Source organism: Syngnathus scovelli, chromosome 4, assembly GCF_024217435.2.
Source record: "Syngnathus scovelli strain Florida chromosome 4, RoL_Ssco_1.2, whole genome shotgun sequence".
NCBI classification, from domain to species: domain Eukaryota; kingdom Metazoa; phylum Chordata; class Actinopteri; order Syngnathiformes; family Syngnathidae; genus Syngnathus; species Syngnathus scovelli.
The window spans coordinates 2,989,628-3,010,557 of NC_090850.1; the positions used below are offsets into that span (position 1 = coordinate 2,989,628).

The following is a 20,930-nucleotide window of genomic DNA, read 5'->3' on the forward strand; positions in this document are numbered from 1 at the left end:
GCGGAACCACCCCGAACTGGTTGCCACAGAGACAAACAACCATTCGCACTCGCACGCACACCGATGGGCAATTTGGAGTGCTCAATCGACCTATTAAGCATGTTTTGAGGATGTGGGAGGAGACCAGAGTTCCCAGGAAAAACCTATGCATTCACGGGGGAGAACATGCAAACTCCACACAGGGAAAGCCAGAGGTGGAATCGAATCTGCACCCTCCGAACTGTGAGGCGGGCATGCTAACCAGTGCACCACCGAACAGAGTATATTGAAATTCTGTTCAATATATCTGGTATAAAAAATGAATTTTCAAAGAATGTACTGTACTGTGCACTGTTGTGTAAATTCATGTAAAATGTAGAATGTTGTGTAATGTTTCCATTCACAGTTGGGAACCTCCTCTTGTTGACTGTGGTCCAGATATTCCAACACTTGTGTGTGTGTGTGTGCGTGCGTGCGCGCGTGCATGCGTGCGTCCGCCCTTCACTATCTCTGATTGGCTGAGAACATATGTGTCTGCTGGTTTCTCCTTGATCTGTTGGACGCAAATAAAAATGAATGAATGAATGAATGAATGAATGAATGAATGAATGAATGAATGAATGAATTATTTGAGGTCGCAGTCCAAAGCCCTGTAAAATAAATATGATATGCAGACATGCAATGCAGCAAAAGGTTCGGTTAGTCGGCTTCAGGGGCTCGGCAGAGCTGGTATGTCATTGCTCTGTCTTTGTCTCGTCTCGGAATTGAAACCATTTTTACTCTGTCTTGTCTCGGTCTCTGACAGGGCGGACTCTGTATATATTTAATCAAAACCAGTGAAGACCAAGCCAGTATAATTGTGATCAGTGAGAAATGTGAACAGTGACAAACACGGAAGGCGGGTGCTGCGCTTCCTTACCGGTGTCGCCTGGAGTGCTACAGACCCTGCACACAGAAAGCGAGAGGGAAGACTACTTAAGATGCAGCGACCCAGAAAATTTAGAATTTTTAAAAAAAAAACTCATCAGTAATTAAGTTTAGTTTCCAAAAGGATTTCATATAGTACAGTAGGCCTAAAGTAACCGTTAAATAAACAAAGTTAAAATCAGAACACCCCATTCTAAGACAATAAGCAAAAATAAGCTCTTTTTCATCTGTGATGCTTTTGTTTTTGCTAACATTCAGAGCTAACTGTGACTTAATTTTACAGCCAATTTAGCTTTCATCGCACTGCAAGCTAACACAAATACAAACAATGAACATGCCAGGTATTCGTCAAACCCCTAAGCGGGTTCTCATTCTCATTCAATGAAAACATTATTCATTACACCAGTCCATGTTTTACACACGATCAACGGGAGATAGTTCTAGTCTACATTGTCCTCTATGTTGGTGCTTCAGCTGCAGAAATTTGATCATTTGGCTCAGCAATGAAACTGAAAGCTAACACTGTGCTAACTGGTGCAAAGTAAATACCACCAGATTTTGTTCTTTTTTTTTTTAGGGGGGTGGGTGTCTTGTCGCAATTTGACCTCCAAAAGTCTTGGTCTTGTTTTGGTTGAGATACTTTCGAGTCCTAGTAATGTCTTCGTCTCGGTATGTCTGGTCTTAACTACAACAACTACCCAAAACAATGTTTCCATAACAAATCTCCAGGGAACAAATTGCATTCCCCTTTGCAGGTTCCACTGTGTATAATACTACTTCTACAACGTGGATATAAACACATGCAATAACAGCAAGAAAGCTACATTTTGTTAGTCACTACGACATGGCAAATGTTTTTGAGTGGCTGATGACTTTGGAATTAGTTATTACAATCAACCCCAATCACTAGTGGTAGAACTACCAACTATGTTCCAAAACTACAAAGTATATGTTAGGGTTTTCAGGTTAGTTTGATCCTATGATTATGTTGGAATGTAGACTGTAATGATTAAATCAATCCTGTCTTGCCCTCACAATGTAATGATTAAATCAATCACGTCTGGCCCTCACAATGTAATAATTAAATCAATCACGTCTGGCCCTCACAATGCAGAGTCTGTTTCCCACAATAGTGTAAAACACCCCCTGCTCTGATCTTATCAGAGGCCGGGGGTTCACCAAACCTGTCCACTCCCACCCCCACTCTGTTCCTCCTAATAAATATGCCCTTGCAGGGAGGAGACTTTTAGACTTCATTCGATAATCGCTGTTCAGACAGCGACGAATGGACTCTCCACCTGCAGGTGTCTAAAAGAACTTGCTTGTCTTCTGTTTGGTTCTTGCAAAATAAGTTGGAGTGAGCAAATCTCTAACAGTATACAACACATTGTGCAGATGCTGATAAATCCATCCTCCAGCACTTAACTCACTTTTAAGCAATGCATCGTTTTTTGATACTGCAAATCACACATCTGCATCTCCAGCGTCTCAGTGAAGCTTTACTCTTAAAAGCTGCATTATCAGTGTGTCCACAGTGACACATAGCATGTTCGTGGTTGCTTAGCAACAGTTGCTGTGTGATACTGCTGAAGGTGGGAGTGGTGCTGAGGTTTTGATCACTGTTCGGAGGGGTGGATCATCATAACAAGTCATCATTAAAGACAAATTCATTTGTTTCTGTTTTATGTCAATGGGCTTCTCTGCCAAATGTCACGACCCATTTGCTTCTTGTCTCTGTGAAGCCAACTTGAAAGGTTTTGCTCTCATGCCGCATTTCAACGGTGCCCTGCGTTGGGCTTGATTTAAAAATAAACATCAGCTCCCAGAGCACAGCAGGTTCAGGCATGCTGCTCTTTATGCGCTGCACCGATAAATTTATTATTTATAGGAAGTGGTGTTACCACTCTGTTATTTTAAGACTTTAAGTCATGTGACTTTTTGTGTCTTTAGGGCTTCCGTGTGGTGAAACTGATCTGTGAGGGTAGACTTTAGTTTTGCATTAATATTGAGTAAATATTTGGCCAAACTTCAAATGGGCCACACTAAAACTGAACCCCTTTCAATCTACCCTAATGAGATCCTGTATTTTTATTCAACCGACTATGACTGATTCACACATATGAAGGCATATCGATGTCTGGATAAGGGTCACTTGAAGAAGATGTAAATGGGTAGACAATCACATAGAGCAGGGGTGTCAAAGTCAAATGGACGGAGGGCCAAATAAAAAATTTAGCTACAAGCCGAGGGCCGGACTGATCGAATGTTCATTGAAATTTTTTTAAATGACGCATATAGTCTAGTGAACCTAATTGAACCTACTGAAAACCTAACAAATATATTCCAATATGATCAGATAAATAAAGCAATATTTTCTTATGGCTCTGTCAGTAATCTTTAATTTTCAACAGACACAAAAGACAAATTTCCTTTATATAAAAATCCCCATAACATGAACATTAAATGAAAGAAACCTGTATTGTTTAAGGCACCATCAGTAACCTATATTTTCTATTTTAGCAAAAGTGGTCTAAATTTACTTCAAAGAAAAAAATAGAAATTTTCTATCATCCACTCAACTGAAATATTTTAAAAATATAATTGGATTGAAATACAATAAAATAAAGTGCAAAAATCTATTAATCAAAAACAACACTTTCCTCAAGGAGAAGTAACATGCAGTGAAAACAAATATTAAACTTTAACTTTTAAACTTTCTATTTTAGCAAAAGTGGGCTAAATTTACTTCAAAGAAAAAAAATCCACTCAACTGAAATATTTTTAAAATATAATTGGATTGAAATACAATAAAATAAAGTGCAAATATCTATTAATCAAAAACTGTTCTGCCCTCAGAATTGTTTTCATGATGTAATGTTTTCTATGTAAAGAAGCATACGCAATGGTTATTTGTCGTTCGGAAGCAAACCGGAAATGTATTTTGAAATGCACCGGAAGCTGCGCATGTTTTTGTTGAAGCGACTTGACATCTGATGAGTGGAGAGACGTTGGCGTTACTCGCGTCATCTAAGCAAAACTTTCTCCTCTCCTTATGCTCATGGAATCAACGGCTGTAAGTTATCATTGTTTTATTGGATAACTTTATTATTGTTTATAAGAAGAAGAAACTACCGTATTTGCCGGTGTATTGGTCGACCTTTTTCGATCCAAAATCGACCGAAAAAAATCGACCTCGACTTATACACCGAGTCATAAAATTTAACTTCGTATTCATCGCTTCAAATGTGACGGTAACCAAGGCCGTTTCTCATGCATCTCATTGTGCGTTGCACTTAGAAAATTAGAACCGGGCGGCGTGCGCGAGTGCGCGGCCCGCTGGAAGTCGAATGAGGCTCAGCGATCTCCTCCGCGGTGCTTATAAACAGCCGATCCGCTCGGCGGGGGCTATTTTCGGCCACTCGGCGCGTGCGCACGGCCTCCCGGATGTGCCGGGCGGCGTGCACGAGTGCGCGGCCCGCTGGAAGTCGAATGAGGCTCAGCGATCTCCGCGGTGCTTATAAACAGCCAATCCGCTCGGCGGGGGCTATTTTCGGCCACTTGGCGCGTGCGCACGGCCTCCCGGATGTGCCGGGCGGGTGCGCGAGCTCGCCGGCCGCTGGAAGTCGAATGAGGCTCCGCGATCTCCTCCGCGGTGCTTATAAACAGCCGATCCGCTCGGCGGGGGCTATTTTCGGCCACTTGGCGCGTGCGCACGGCCTCCCGGATGTGCCGGGCGGGTGCGCGAGCTCGCCGGCCGCTGGAAGTCGAATGAGGCTCCGCGATCTCCTCCGCGGTGCTTATAAAGTGCCGATCCGCTCGGCTTGGAGCTATTTCCGGCCTCCCGTTGGTGCCGGGCGGCGTGCGCGAGCTCGCCGGCCGCTGGAAGTCGAATGAGGCTCCGCGATCTCCTCCGCGGTGCTTATAAACAGCCGCATGCGCACGGCCTCCCGGAATTTGAACACATTTCGTCAATAAATTTCGCATATTGAATTTTGAAGTTTAATATAATGCAACAATTGAGCTCGACTTATACAAAGGATATATCATAAAATCGTAAATTTCCGTCGAATTTTAGGGGGTCGACTTATACACCGAGTCGACCTGTACACCGGCAAATACGGTAAGTGTGTTTGTTGTTTCACTTGCAGTTTCACTCGTTGTGTTTAACACTGAATCGAAATAAAGGGAGCAAGACGCTCTGAATCCTGGCTCAAGTGTTCTATACATGAGTTTGGCTGGCTGATGAACTGTGACAACGTACATGAAGTACATAACGCACAGGGAGATCAGCACAGTGAAAAGCCGTACCACAGTGAGTTGAGGAAACAACGAAAGATTCAAACATGGCCGCCGAAGATGTATCCAGTGTTATCGACATGGAAACGGTGGACTTTGAAGAGAATTCACGTCGACCTTCATCTTCCAAGTCATCAGTCCACAGTCGATCGAGAGCTAGTGCTAACTCCAAGCACTCATCATCCTACAATTCCGTTCTGGAGGCAGCTGCCAGAGCCAGAGCTTCGGCTGAAGCAGCGGCAACCAAGGTAGCCTATTCAAGGAAGCAGTTGAAAATTAAAAGGCAACGAGCTAGGCTAGACATAGATTTAGAAGAATTAGAAATTGAAAAGGAAGCAGAAGTGGCACGTGTGAGAGCAGAAGTATTGGAAGCAGCTGCAGCTATAGAAAATGAAGATGTGCTGAGTATAAAAAGTCATTTGCCAGCACATGTGGCTCAAAAACGCACTGAAGATTATGTGCAAAGCCAAACACAGCTCAACCCACAGTCCCTTGTAGCCTACAGTGGAGTCTGGCGCCGCGAACCCACGCATAGTCTACCACCTGCGGCAGCTGAGGAGAGGTCCTCACACAACGTCTGCAGACCATCAGTGAATGAGGAACGTGAGGTAAAGGAGCAGTTCCAAGAGGCAATCAACACTCCGTATTATGGCCCCCCATTTCATGGTCCAGTCAGACCTTGTGAGTACAGCCTCCTACGACAGTCATCACCCACACCTACGACACCACCACGCATGGATGACTCCAGGCCTTTGCGTGATAACCTCAGGCCTCTTCAGAGTGACATCGGAACCCCGACTCAGTCTTTACATGCAGCAAGGCACACATCTGCCCCAAAGCCACCTGACAGTCCACATATGCAACAAGGTCGGTATTCTCCTCCTCATGCTAGCCCTCCACAAATGATAGACTTTGCCAAGTTTCTTGCTCGCAGAGAATTAGTGACTACGGGCCTCACAAAATTTGATGATATGCCAGAGAATTTTAGGGCATGGCAGTCCTCATTCCTAAATGCAACACAAGGCTTAGGTTTATCATATAGTGAGGAGCTAGACCTCTTGGTGAAGTGGCTCGGTAAAGACTCGTCTGAACATGTAAAGAGGATCCGTGCTGTTTATGTCACCAAGCCCAAAGCTGCTTTACAACTGTCCTGGGACAGACTGCATGAATGCTATGGCGCACCAGAAATAATTGAAAATGCCCTGTTCAAAAGAGTGGATGATTTTCCCCGTCTGTCTGCTAGAGACAACACGAAGCTAAGATTGCTCAGTGATCTCCTCATGGAGCTATTAGCAGCCAAAAACGATGGATATCTTCCTGGCCTTGCATACCTCGACACGCCTCGTGGGATAAAGCCTATCGTGGAGAAGTTACCTTCAGGCCTGCAGGAGAAATGGCTCGGTGTAGGCTCAAAGTACAAGGAGCGCTACAGGACATCTTTCCCTCCCTTTTCGTTTTTTGTGGACTTTGTGTATGGCCAAGCCAAGGCTCGAAACGACCCAAACTTCAGCCTGTCCATCAGTAGCCAGCCGTACGGCAAAGGTGAGAAAGCTCCATTCAAGCCAAGTGAATTTAAGACTGCTGTATCTGTGCGCAAAACAGACGTGTCTGGTACCACTGATGCAAACACCTTAAACTCTACGGAAGATGGAAAGGAAAACAATGATCCGGCTCATTATTGCCCTGTGCACAAGAAAACACACCCATTGGAAAAATGCAGATCATTTAGAGCGAAAACATTACAGGAAAGAAAAGACATTCTTAAAGAACATAAACGCTGTTTTAAATGCTGCGCCCCAAACCACCTTGCCAAGGATTGTCAGGCATCATTGAAATGTGGTGAGTGTGACAGCCAAAGACACAGCTCTGCGATGCACCCAGACACCTCTCTGCCTCCCGATCAATCGGCCCTTCCACAAATAGACACAGTAGCACAAGGCAATTCCCCACTCGAAGTGACGTCACGATGCACTAAAGTTTGTGGCAAGGGCAACCTCCCACGTTCATGCTCAAAGGTGTGCCTGGTGCGCGTCTTCCCTCGGGAACAGCCGGATCGCTCTGTCAAGATGTATGTCATACTTGACGATCAGAGCAACCGCTCACTGGCCCGCTCTGAATTTTTCCACCTTTTCAAAGTCGAGAGCAGCCTCTCCCCTTACCTGATGAAGACCTGCGCCGGCACCACAGAGATGATCGGCAGGAAGGCGGCGGGCTTTCAGGTCGAAGCAGTGAACGGAGGTGTGCGCCTAGACCTTCCACCTCTCATTGAGTGCAATGAAATAATGAATAACAAATCTGAGATTCCAACTCCAGAGGTAACCCTCACACATGCGCACCTGAAGCATCTCGCTCCTCTCATTCCCAACCTGGATCCTGATGCAGAGATGATGATCCTGTTGGGGAGAGATATGATACGTGCACACAAAGTGAGAGATCAAGTCAACGGTCCTGATAACGCACCTTTTGCCCAGCGCCTGGACTTAGGCTGGGTCATTATAGGCGAAGTCTGCCTGGACAACGCCCACAAACCAACCCTGAGCGTCTTCAAAACTCATGTGCTTCAAAATGGACGTCCATCACTTCTCATTCCTTGCCAAAACAGCATCAGTGTGAAAGAGAAACCATGCTACGGCGGGGAGGACAAGCATAGCCACACTACACATACGTTGAAAGCATTGCCAGTCAAGGATCAGCTCGGGCAGACTGTTTTCCAACGAACAGACAGTGACAACAAGTGTGCCATGTCCTTTGAGGATGAATTGTTCTTGGAAATTATGGAAAAAGAAGTCGCCCAGGATGAAAGGAATAACTGGGTAGCTCCCCTACCATTTAAGTCACCTCGACCTCGGCTCCCAAATAACAGAGTGCAAGCCCTGTCTCGTCTCAGCTCTCTACGGCGCACTTTGAGAAAAAACGCTGAGATGAAAGAGCAGTTTTCCTCTTTCATGGAAAAGCTTTTTGAAAACAACCATGCAGAGATTGCCTCATCCATTGACGACACAAAAGAATGCTGGTACCTGCCCTTTTTTGGTGTGTACCACCCCCAGAAGCCTGGGCAAATACGGGTCGTGTTTGACTCAAGCGCCCAACTGAACGGCCTCTCCCTCAACTCAGTGCTTCTCACAGGGCCCGACCTGAATAACACTCTGCTTGGCGGGCTGCTGCGTTTCAGGAAAGATCTCATTGCTGTCACTGCGGACATCCAGCAGATGTTTTATGGATTCCTGGTGAGGCATGAGCACAGAGATTACCTCAGATTTCTGTGGCACAAAGACAATGACCTGTCTGAAGAGGTTCAAGAGTACCGCATGCGAGTACACGTCTTCGGCAACAGCCCATCGCCTGCAGTAGCCATCTATGGACTACGGCGTGCTGCCAAGAAAGGCGAAGCAAGGTATGGCACTGACACAACACAGTTTGTTCATAGACATTTCTACGTTGACGATGGACTCGTGTCACTGCCCACCGAGTCTGCTGCCATAGACCTGCTGAAACCTACCTGTGCCTCACTCGCCGAGTCTAATTTGAAGCTGCACAAAATTGCATCAAACAGTGTCACTGTGATGAAAGCTTTCGAACCTGAAAAACTGGCTTCTGGCATTAGAGAGCTGGGGCATAATGATGATTCTCTCCCTGCGCAGAGGAGCCTAGGCTTATGCTGGGACATTAACACAGACATGCTCACCTTTGACGTGGCCATTGCTGATAAGCCTTACACTCGCCGTGGGGTGCTGTCGGTTGTCAACAGCGTCTTCGACCCGCTGGGTCTGGCCGCCCCAGTGACCATCAAAGGCAGGCTGCTACTGCGAGAGCTGTCCAGTGGGGTCCAGGATTGGGACACTCCACTCCCTGACGAAAAGGCGAGCATGTGGAAAACATGGGAATCATCACTCAAAGAGCTGAGTAGCCTCCATGTGCCCCGCTGCTATGTTTCAATGTCACTCTCGGAGCCAAGGTACACAGAACTGTGTGTTTTTTGTGATGCATCTAACTGGGCTATAGGGGCGGTTGCATACTTAAGAGCAGTCAGTAAGGAGGGCCATTGCAAAGTGGGATTTGTGATGGGAAAGGCTAGACTGTCACCGCAGCCGGAGGCTACGATCCCACGACTTCAGCTCTGTGGTGCCGTCCTGGCTGTTGAGCTGGCAGAGTTGGTCTTGAGTGAACTGGACCACAAACCAGACGCTGTGAAATTCTACTTCGACAGCAAGGTGGTCCTCGGATACATCTATAACGACTCAAGGCGCTTCTTTGTGTACGTGCACAATCGTGTGCATCGTATTCGCCAAACAACCTCTCCTGAGCAGTGGCATTATGTGCCATCGGAACATAACCCTGCTGATTTAGCCACCAGGTCAGTACCTGCATCACAGCTGATGGACACAATGTGGTTCGTAGGACCCGACTTTCTTCACAAGACTCCTAAGCTGGACACGCACATTCAGTTCGATCTGATAGAGCCTGGAAAAGATGTGGAGGTCAGACCGCAAGTGACAGCTTTACTTACGCACATCGAAACCAAGCCACTTAACTCTTCAAGATTCCAGCGTTTTTCAAAATGGAGCTCCTTGCTGAGAGCCGTTTCCTTTCTGATACATCAGACACGTTCTCACAAGTCAATCTCCACCTCAGACTCAACAGACACACCACAGCATGCATGCAAAGGCTGGCATCAGTGCAGCGGACCTCGCACTCCTGAGGAGCTTGCAGCAGCCAAGAGACTCATACTAGAGACTGTCCAAAGAGATGTATATCCAGATGAATACGCTGCTCTTAAAGCACACAAAGAAGTCTCTAACTCAAGTCAGATCTTGACCCTGGACCCCTACATGTGTGAGGGCCTGCTGCGGGTCGGAGGGCGCCTCAGGCATGCTTCTCTCGACTCAGAGATAAAACACCCAATCATCCTCCCGAAGCAAAACCAGGTCACCAGGCTGCTTGTGGAACACCATAATGCAGAGGTAGAGCACCAGGGGCGACAATTCACAGAGGGAGCCATCAGGGCAGCTGGACTATGGATTGTCGCTGGCAAAGGGCTGGTGAGCTCTATCCTCTATCACTGTGTGACATGCCGTAAGCTGAGAGGGAAGGTGGAAGTGCAAAAAATGGCTGACCTCCCTCCGGAGCGACTCGACACCTCTCCACCCTTCAGCTATGTGGGGCTGGATGTATCTGGAACCGTTGGAGAAATGAGTACCTGAGCACTCTTCATCTGAGACGTAAGTGGCACAGGACACAACGCAACCTTCAACCAGGGGACATTGTGCTGCTAAAGCAAACTCAAGTGCCAAGGAATGAGTGGCCGATGGCTATGGTCATATCCACACCCAAGAGCAGTGATGGGAAGGTCCGGAAGGTTGAGGTGAGGACATCATCCCAAGGCATCTCGAAAACTTACCTGCGGCCCATTTCTGAAGTGGTCCTTCTCATGGAAAAAGCGGATTAAAAGTGGACTGAGAAAAAAGGAAAGTAGTTTCAAAGGTTAGTGGCATTAAATGCCAGACGGGAAGTGTTCTGCCCTCAGAATTGTTTTCATGATGTAATGTTTTCTATGTAAAGAAGCATACGCAATGGTTATTTGTCGTTCGGAAGCAAACCGGAAATGTATTTTGAAATGCACCGGAAGCTGTGCATGTTTTTGTTGAAGCGACTTGACATCTGATGAGTGGAGAGACGTTGGCGTTACTCGCGTCATCTAAGCAAAACTTTCTCCTCTCCTTATGCTCATGGAATCAACGGCTGTAAGTTATCATTGTTTTATTGGATAACTTTATTATTGTTTATAAAATAAGAAGAAACTAAGTGTGTTTGTTGTTTCACTTGCAGTTTCACTCGTTGTGTTTAACACTGAATCGAAATAAAGGGAGCAAGACGCTCTGAATCCTGGCTCAAGTGTTCTATACATGAGTTTGGCTGGCTGATGAACTGTGACAACGTACATGAAGTACATAACGCACAGGGAGATCAGTACAAAAACACTTTCCTCAAGGAGAAGTAACATGCAGTGAAAACAAATATTAAACTTTAACTTTTAAACTTGAACTGAGTAAAAACTCTAAATATGTGATTGCACAGAAATCTTTTCCACAAGTTCATCAATGTTCAGGGTAAGGCTCTGAGCTGAGGAAATCCTCAGAATTGAGTGAAGGTGTTCAGCGGGAAGTCGACTTCCGTGTGATGTTTTGTTCAGGTTCATCAAAGAAAACAGTTGTTCACACAGGTATGTGCTGCCAAACATAGACAACGTTTGAGCAGCCTGGATGCGCAGCTGGGGCATTGTGTCGGGGAGGAAACGGGCAAACTCCGCAGCACCCACTGCCGCATATTTTGCCCTCAGAGCATCATTGCATTGGAGGTCAATCAACTCCATTTGGAGGTTTGGTGGTGAGCTTTCCACGTCAGCAGCAAATGGGTTACCGAGCAGTTCAAACCTGTTTTTTTGTGCTTCAAAGTCAGCAAATCGGCGTCGAAAGTCAGCGGCAAGCATACCTATTTTATCAGCAAACTGTGCGCTCGGGAACGCACTGGTAGAGAGCTTCTCTTTCATAGTCTGGCAGATGGGAAAGTGGCTCAAATTTTCTTTCCACATCTGCGTCTCCCACAGAGTCAGTTTGGTTTTAAATGCCTTCACTGTACTGTACATATCAGAGATGACACGATCCCGACCCTGCAGCTGCAAGTTCATTGCATTCAGATGACTCGTAATGTCACAAAGAAAAGCCATTTCACACAGAAACATCTCGTCTCTGAGTTGTGTTGTGTCTTTCCCTTTGCTGTCCAAGAACAGACAAATCTCCTCACGAAGCTCGAAACATCTTTGGAGCACCTTTCCCTGGCTTAGCCATCGCACCTCTGTGTGATAAGGCAAATCACCATGCTCCGTTTCTAACTCCATCAGAAATTCCTTGAACTGGCGGTGATTTAAACCTTTGGCTCTGATAAAGTTAACTGCGCGTGTGATGATGCTCATCACATGTTCCATTTTCAAGGCTTTACCGCACAACGCTTCTGGTGTATGATACAATCATAAGCTGCCAGCTTACCTGTCGCGTTTTCCTCTTGCATCTTTTCCCGTATCTTCGCCACCAGTTCGCTCCTGTGTCCACACATCGCAGGTGCTCCGTCGGTTGTCAAACCCACGAGTTTTTCCCAAGGCAGCTCCATCTTATTTACACATCTTGACACCTCTTTATACAAATCATGCCCCGTAGTTGTGCCATGTAAAGCCCAAAACTCCTCTGTCACGCTTAGGCTGGAGTCCACTCCGCAGATGAAAATTGACAACTGGGCAATGTCAGAAATGTCGGTGCTCTCATCCACAGCCAAGGAATATGCGATGAAACCTTTTCCTTTTTTCACAAGCTGCTCTTTTAGATTGGTGGACAACTGGTCTACTTGCTCGGCAATGGTGTTTCTACTCAGACTCACATTTAAAAAGAGTTGCCTTTTTTCTGGGCAAATTTCATCACAAACTTTAATCATACAGTTTTTGATGAAATCCCCCTCCGTAAATGACCGGGCTGATTTAGCGATCTCTTCTGCCAACTGGCCTTGACAGCAGCCTGGCCTTGTGATTTAGCTTTTTTGAACAGAGCCTGTCGAGATTTGAGGCCTCGTTTGAATTCCTCGGCCTTCTGTAGCCTTTTTTCCATGTCCATATTCTTGTTTTTGTCCGCGTGTTTCGTTTCATAATGTCGTCTCAGATTATACTCTTTTAGTACCACCACACTTTCTCCACACAGAAGACACACAGGTTTTCCAGCTACCTCCATGAACATATACTCCGACTCTCACCTTGTTTGAAACCCCCGGTTCTCAGTGTCCACCTTCCTTTTTGCCATTTTTGATGGGTATCTGAAAGTTAATTTTACACTTATGCTGACGACTGCTGTGCTAATAATAAACACTGAAATGAAGCAGCGTACTGCTCGGTGCGTCACCGTTGCATTGTGGGAAATGTAGTATTGGTGCGTGTAAAAGATCTGCGGGCTGCCGGCTTGCTGCGGTCTGCGGGCCGGTTCTAATAATAAATCAAGATTATCCCAGGGGCCGTAAAAAACCTTCTCGCGGGCCGGATGTGGCCCGCGGGCCTTGACTCTGACATATGTGACATAGAGGCTCCAAATCAGAATGATTTATAAGACGTGAAGCATAAATGACGTGAAGCATCAAAATGTTTCTTTGATGCTGTTCAGTAGTAGTGTCTAGATTCTAAATCACTGCACTGCAGTCAGCTCCACAAAAGCATGTTAATTAACAATAATTTATTTTCCGATGCGTGCTGCAGTTAACAACTGTAAAGGGAGTAGTCACTAATGGTGTAGTGGCACCCTCGTATGACTTCTGTGTACGTAGACAGCATGGGTTCAGTTGCCATTCAGTTCTGGTGTGAATGTGAGTGTGAATAGTTTATGTGCAATGTGATTGATGAATGATCAGTCCTGAGTGCAGTCGACCCTACGTCTGATGTCAGCAGGCATTAGCTCCCCACGGCCTTGACCAGGATATGCGACCAAAAAAAATGAATGAATGAATCACCTGTAAGGGGAGCATAAGAACAAAGCCACACAAAAACTATTTAGTAACCAGCTCAAGTCATATTCTGACAGCACAATATCCTTGAATATATCGTACTGTCACGGTATTCGTATTGAAATTGTAGCTCTAAAATGTGGTTTAAAACAAAATATATACTATATATAAGGTATGGCGGCACAGTGGGGAACTGGTTAGCACGTCCGCCTCACAGTTCAGAGATTGCGGGTCGATTCCACCTCCGGCCCTCCCTCTGTGGAGTTTCCATGTTCTCCCCGTGCCTGTGTTGGTTTTCTCCGGGCACTCCTCTTTCCTTCCATGTCCCAAAAACATGTATGGTAGGCTGTTTGAGCACTCCAAATTTCCCGTAGGAGGGAGTGCGGATGGTTGTTCTTCTCTGTGTGCCCTGCAATTGGCTGGCAACCGGTTCAGGGTGTCCCCCGCTTGATGACTGCTGGGATAGGCTCCAGCACGCCTGCGACCCCCGTGGGGACAAGCGGTACAGAAAATGGATGGATAGGGATATCACACATCTGTTTATAGTGGAAGCGTTACACAAGGCTTTATGGTGCCCAAATTTTGCGATGCGGCGACTGAAAAACTATAGAAAATAAATGGTCCTCGCGGCTGCCGGAAAAGATGAAAAAGAAAAGGCGGCGAAGAAGACCATAGCTATACAAGTGTGTTTCTGTTGTCAGTAATTTAATGTCCGTCATATTTAAATGCTAACATTTGTCAGTTTCTTTTTTTTTTTTCAAACAAACTGTGGCTATAGGTTGTTTGTGAAATTGTGAGATTATGCTAAAAACAAATAATAGCATTGTGAAAATACTTTCACCAGAGTTAGAGCCAGAGAAAATGTGACTGATTGGCCATCAAGGGCCTGACTGAATTCAATGATCAATCACTTTCTCACGAATATCGGCCAGTAACGCTCAGCCACCGATTGATCAGAGCATTCATAGTATATATTAAATATATTTATATTTGTAAATATATTTCTTCTCAGGTATCAAAGATTTTTTTAATGCAGAAGACCATTAAATCAGATGAGTAAAAGTAGGGAAAAGTGTGCTAAAGAAAAATAAAAAAAGTTAAAAAAAAGTTAAGTCTATCAAAATTGGCTAATCAATGAATAAAAAAAATCAAGGGATTTTTTATAATAAATAAAATGTGTGATTAACTATGAGTTAACAGTTGTTGTACTTCATTCATAACTCTTGTAATATTGCTGTCTAAAAGTGTCCCTTTCTACTGTATAAACAACCACATTCATCTTCTCTTTTACTTATTTTCTCTCCATAGCACAACACAACTATGACAAACCCTAAATTTCGGTGCACCCGTCTCCATGACAACAATCGGAGGTGGACGCACAGTAACGACGTAGTAGCGCTGTGTTTAAGGCCTGATATTCACTCTGTTGCAATTTAGATTAATTGTATGTGCCACTGGGCAGTGTGAACATCCAGTAAATAAATGAATCACATTGTATATGACACAATAACAGTGTAGAAAATGTGTAATACATTTTATTGTGTTGCCATCTGTCATGTTACCATCCTTCAACTCCAAGTCTCCAAGTCTTTGAAGTCAAAAAATAATAAACAAATAAAATAAAACATCATTTCTAAGCAAAGTGACTCTTATAATCTAAAGCCGAATGAGAATTTTCAAATTCAAGTCAAATTGTCACGCACATTTTCACAGAAGAACATGATGACAGCAGGCATAAGCTCCCCACGGCCTTGACCAGGATATGCAAGAAAAAATAATAATGAAGGACAAACCCACACAAAACTATTTAGTAACCAGCTCAAGTCAGATTTTGACAGCACAATATGTATGACGTATTGTAGCGTTGCAGAATGAATCAGGCATACTGGCTAGTTAGCAACAAACTTGTTCATGAGAACAAAAAGGATTACTGTTGGCCATAACTGTGCTAAAACAACAATGTCAACCATGCAGTAGATAACTGTTCAAATAAACAGTGGATGCATCGTAAAGTTATGACACCATTTACTGTTATCCTACAGTAATATAATGTAATTCAAAAAACAGTAATACAATGTTAAAATAAATTACGGTAGGTGCATTGTAAAATAACAATTACTGCATCCCTTCTGCCAGTAATTGACTGTTATTTTACAGTGAAATTCTTTACAGTGTATTTAAAGAGCTGAGACTTGCACCCAAAATCTGCGTTCGGTATTTGTTCATCGTTTAAGCAGCAAACCCCAAATACTCCACTGTGTACTACAAATGCTACATTTGCTGAAAGCACGGCATAGTCCACCCATCCATCCATTATCCTCACGAGGGTCGTAGACACGCTGGAGTCCATCACAGCTGATTTCGGGCAGTAGGCGGGGGACACCCTGAACTCGTTGAGTGGCAAATTGCAAGGCACACATAGACAAACACCCATTCACACTCACAACCACACTTACGGACAAGTTGGAGTGGTCAATTAGCCTACCATGTCTTTGGAATATGGGAATAATCCGGAGTACCTGGAGAAAACCTACGCAGCCACGGGGAGAACATACAAAGTCCACACAGGAAGGCCAGCGCCGTAGTCGAAGCCTGCAACTCTGAACTGAGAGGCGGACATGCTAACCAGTGCCCCACCATGCTGCCACCCAACATAACATACTGTTCATTATTTTGAATAATTTTCTCTTAAAATACATAAATTAAAAAAATATATTAACAATTTTCCTAATACCGATTTTTCCAGACTATAAGTTGCAGTTTTTTTCATAGTTTGCCGGGGGTGCGACTTATATTCAGGATCGACTTATGTGTGAAATTATTAACACTATATCATTTCACATGTTACTTTCACACTAAAACGCTCTAGGCCTGTGGAATAATTGGAACTGCAACTAACAATAAGTCTGATGTAAGCCACGTTGAAGAGGAAGCGCTGCATCTTCTACTTCTGGGGTTAGCGAAGTTGTTTATAAGTGACACCGAGGATGAAGATTTCATTGGATTTAATGATTTGGAATGACGCGATTTGGAATATCAATGTTTCGATAAATGGATGTTATTTATGCTATAGTTATTTGAATAACTCATAATATGTTATGTCAAGCACGTACTCAGTTCCTTGTTTATGTGTTTATGTAACGTTAGCATACCGCACCTTCAGCCTGTTGCTGCCTATTTTATTTTAATTTTAAATTGCCTTTCAAGATGACATGTCTGTTCTTGGTGTTGGATTTTATCAAATAAATTTCCCCTAAAAATGCAACTTATACTCCGGTGCAACTTATATATGTATTTTTCTTCTTTATTATGCATTTTATGGCTGGTGCGACTTATACTCCGAGCGACTTATAGTCCGACAAATATGGTACATATCAAATCTATGACCGCATACAAAAGTGACCCATGTCGGATTTAAAATATAGCAAAATTGAGACCTTCAAACTGTCATTAAAAAAACAGATACAGGTCGCATACAGGCAAAAAACTCATCTCGGATGCCTTCAATATGAACCTGGCCTAACATACATTTTAGGCTTGCTGCTTATATATGCTAAACATCCATCCATCCATCCATCCATTTTCTGAACCGCTTAGTCCCCACGGGGGTCGCGGGCGTGCTGGAGCCTATCCCAGCCGTCATCGGGCAGTAGGCGGGGGACACCCTGAACCGGTTGCCAGCCAATCGCAGGGCACACAGAGACAAACAACCATTCGCACTCGCACTCACACCTAGGGACAATTTGGAGTGATCAATCGGCCTACCAAGCATGTTTTTGGGATGTGGGAGGAAACCGGAGTGCCCGGAGAAAACCCACGCGGGCTCGGGGAGAACATGCAAACTCCGCACAGGGAGGGCCGGAGGTGGAATCGAACCCGCACCCTCTTAACTGTGAGGCGGACGTGCTACCCAGTGCGCCACCGAGCCGCCCTATATGCTAAACAATATTTTGAAAACAATATACTGTTATGTCTTCCACAAATCCCGGGAGAGTAAGTCAGTAAACTCACATTTATTTTCATCGAAAGCTACAATGTGGCCTAAGTGGATGGTGAAACGGGTCAGAAAAAGAGACTTCTTTTGCTTGTCATCCCTGCCCCTATCATTAAAATGATTTATAAGTAAGTTTAATAAATAAGAAAACTTGACAAGAGAAAAATAGCAGAACAGTGATTGCTCCTCTCTCTCAAAAGCATTATTTTTTCTTTGTCCCTTCTTACATCATGACAGGGTGGTGGTTTTGCCTTTTGATTTTAAAGCCAGTCCTAGTTGGCTATGAGAATGCTCACTGCATTATAGCGTCAGGTAAGCTTGACTAAAATATGGTCTTGGACTGCCAACAAAGTGATTTAAAATACGCCTTGGCACAAAAGAAGATGACGACACCCGCAGGCCAATTTTTTTACACTGCGTACTTGCTAAGAATTCAGAATTAAGAATTCCATCCAGAAAACAAGGAGGGCGAGCAAGAGCTGTTGTAAACAATAGTGTTTTCGACTGCCCTCGTCTTTGTTTTCATTTATTCATGTTGAATATAGTATATATAGAGCGTTCAGCGTTCTAGCCCAGCAAAGCTTCATGGGACAGTTCAGAAAAAACTGATAAATCTGCGATTTCCCGTTTTCTTATTCAATGTGTTTTTATGTGGTGTAGTAAATATGTAAAATTTGACTCACAAACATTTCGAGCATTGGTTATTGGTGTATCTATTTTGTTAGATCAATTATCAATTAGACTTCATCTATCACTATTATTTGCGTGTAAATTATTACTATTACAGTAGTACCTCTACTTACGAACGCCTATACTTATGAACTTTTCGAGATACGAACCGGAGCCTCGTGGGTTTTTTTGCATCTACTTACGAACCAAATTTCGACTTCCGAACCGATGCAGCAGCCACCCACATCTTCTGCTCTGTCATTCTCTGTTCGTCTCAGCGCTAAGCAGTGTAGTCGAGTATGTCTCCTAAGACTATAGATATGAAACTCGAAATAATAAAGGAGCGCGGCGAATGCATGCATATTGTTGAGCTCGGGAGTATGCCCGGTGTTGAGCCAAAGTAGGTACCTTGGTGAAAGTCACACAAAACAACTTTACAGATTTGCACAAACAGTTGTATTTATTTGGGATCCCCCGGGATGAGCTGGATGAAGTGGCTGGGGAGAGGGAAGTCTGGGAGTCCCTCCTAAAGCTGCTGCCCCCGCGACCTGACCCCGGATAAGCGGAAGAAGATGGATGGATGGATGGAGTTGTATTTATTTTCAGTCGCGGCGGAGGTACGTATTTTGCACAAACGATAGTATTTATTTACCAATGGCGACGGAGGTACGTACTCCTCTACGTGTTACGTCTAGTCCTCTGATTGTCTTTTTGCCCCGATCTACGTAAAACATTATGTCCTCTGATTGGTTAATCGGGTCTTCATATTTCGCCTGTATATTACGGAAGTCACACAAAACAACTTAACAGATTTTGGAATTTGGTCCACACAAAGGCGCACCTTATTAAAAGGCGCACCTTCATTTTTTGATCAAATTAAAGGCTTTTAAGTGTACCTTATGGTGTGAAAAATACGGTAATTTAGTTAATTTACTGAGTACAAAGTGCAGATCCACACAGCTCTTTCTTCTTGGCTTTATATGTTGATGGAGCTATTCCTTGAGGGAACTTGATATGTGCAACGTAATGTGGTAGAATGGCTTGAACAATTTAAGTGGCTAAAACGCAACATATTAAAAACAAAAGAGCAAATATGCGTTGATATCATGGTATTTACTAATGGCATTTGTACTGACCCATTGCGTTGGCGCAATACAGTGCCACAATTGTCCTGTACCATCGAGACACTGTTAATGTCGGGCTTTAAAACGGATCATGTTTCTTAAAATAATTTTTAGCTATAAAGTAGGACAACATGACGCAACAACGCTTTAAATGTTTTCCAGTGAAACAATGTTCTTTAGAATGGGGTTGTGCTATGACGATGCTTTTTCAGTTGTAGCTTAATGTAGGTCTCGTACACAAATACATTAAAATGCGTGCGGACCAAATACAGAATCAAAACCATTCTCACTGGAAAAATAAAAGTACCATGATCGTTATCAATCACTGCAGAATTAATTTGTTCATGCTAATTATAGCATATGAGCTGTAACACCAACAATTCATGGCTCACTTGCTACAGGCTGGGCAGCTGTGAGCATTATAAACATTATAAAGCCCTTCAATATAGTTTTGAACATGACCATACAATGCGACATCTGCATTAGTGACTTAAAGACAGAAGGAGACATGTTTAAAGATGTGTAAAGAGGCTAATGGGAAAAAATTTGGGTGTAGAAATTGTAAAGCGTAAGAGCTGCACACACAAACAATAATGCTCCATTTAGCAGAATCACAAAATAAACCCATTTTCATTGCAGGGCTGCTTGCAAGAGACACGATAGCTATGAAGTCATAAGAAAGCTTAAAATAGACATTGTGCTTGTCCTCTGATTGGGTGTTCTTACAGTTATATTTATGCTCCCTTTAGAGTTTGTAAATCATGTAAATAAATGTAAATAATTTTGCTGGAGGCAAAAAGATCTGGCGCACTCATTCGAAAACGCAGGTTAGCATATCTCAACATAATGTTTACGTAGGATTGGATGCAAAACATGGTAATTTGAGAGAATTTGAGAACATTCAATCTCCACGATTGATGATATTAGACTATAACAACGAGAGTGATGACTTTTGTGTCGTGCCGTCACAAGTGATTCCAAGACAAGGACAGGAACAAAAAACGAGATCTGTATCAGGCTGTAAGTCATCATGACGTAGGTTATGATTTCACTGTGTTAGGTGGAGGCAAAAGAAGGGAAGCCAGCAGTAAACACCACTACTTTTGTATACAAAAATGTCCTCTTGTTTGGGTTTTGGTTACCAAAGCCGTAATAGCAAAAATAAAAATTTGAAATAATATCACATTGGCCAGTCATGAAATGTTGAAATTTATAATCGACACCTTCAGTGCCATTTCTGTCACATCTGTCTGTTTTCTTTCATAAGTCACCAAGAGGCGCACTAATTAGAACATCTGCCTCACAGTTCAGAGGTGCAGGGTTCAATTCCGGCTCCGGCCTTTCTGTGTGGCGTTTGCATGTTCTCTCACTGCCTGTGTGGGTACTCTAGTTTCATCACACATCCCAAA

General features: G+C 43.9%; 3 protein-coding genes across 4 annotated transcripts in view; 1 reads left to right on the forward strand and 2 right to left on the reverse strand.

Annotated features, from left to right (window-relative positions):
• The window catches only part of shank2b (SH3 and multiple ankyrin repeat domains 2b), a 262,152-nt gene that overhangs the window by 62,640 nt on the left and 178,582 nt on the right, over positions 1-20,930 (reverse strand). The window lies entirely within an intron of this gene.
• Positions 5,937-12,776, forward strand: LOC125966878 (uncharacterized). Its single transcript, XM_068650460.1, has 2 exons — positions 5,937-10,943; positions 11,029-12,776. Exon 1 carries the CDS (start codon positions 5,937-5,939, stop codon positions 10,401-10,403), a length of 4,467 nt encoding a protein of 1,488 aa, XP_068506561.1. The 3' UTR covers positions 10,404-10,943; positions 11,029-12,776.
• On the reverse strand, positions 11,258-12,684 carry LOC137840227 (general transcription factor II-I repeat domain-containing protein 2-like). Its single transcript, XM_068650461.1, is given in 2 exon segments — positions 11,258-12,213; positions 12,216-12,684. Coding segments are annotated over 2 exon segments (1,425 nt in total).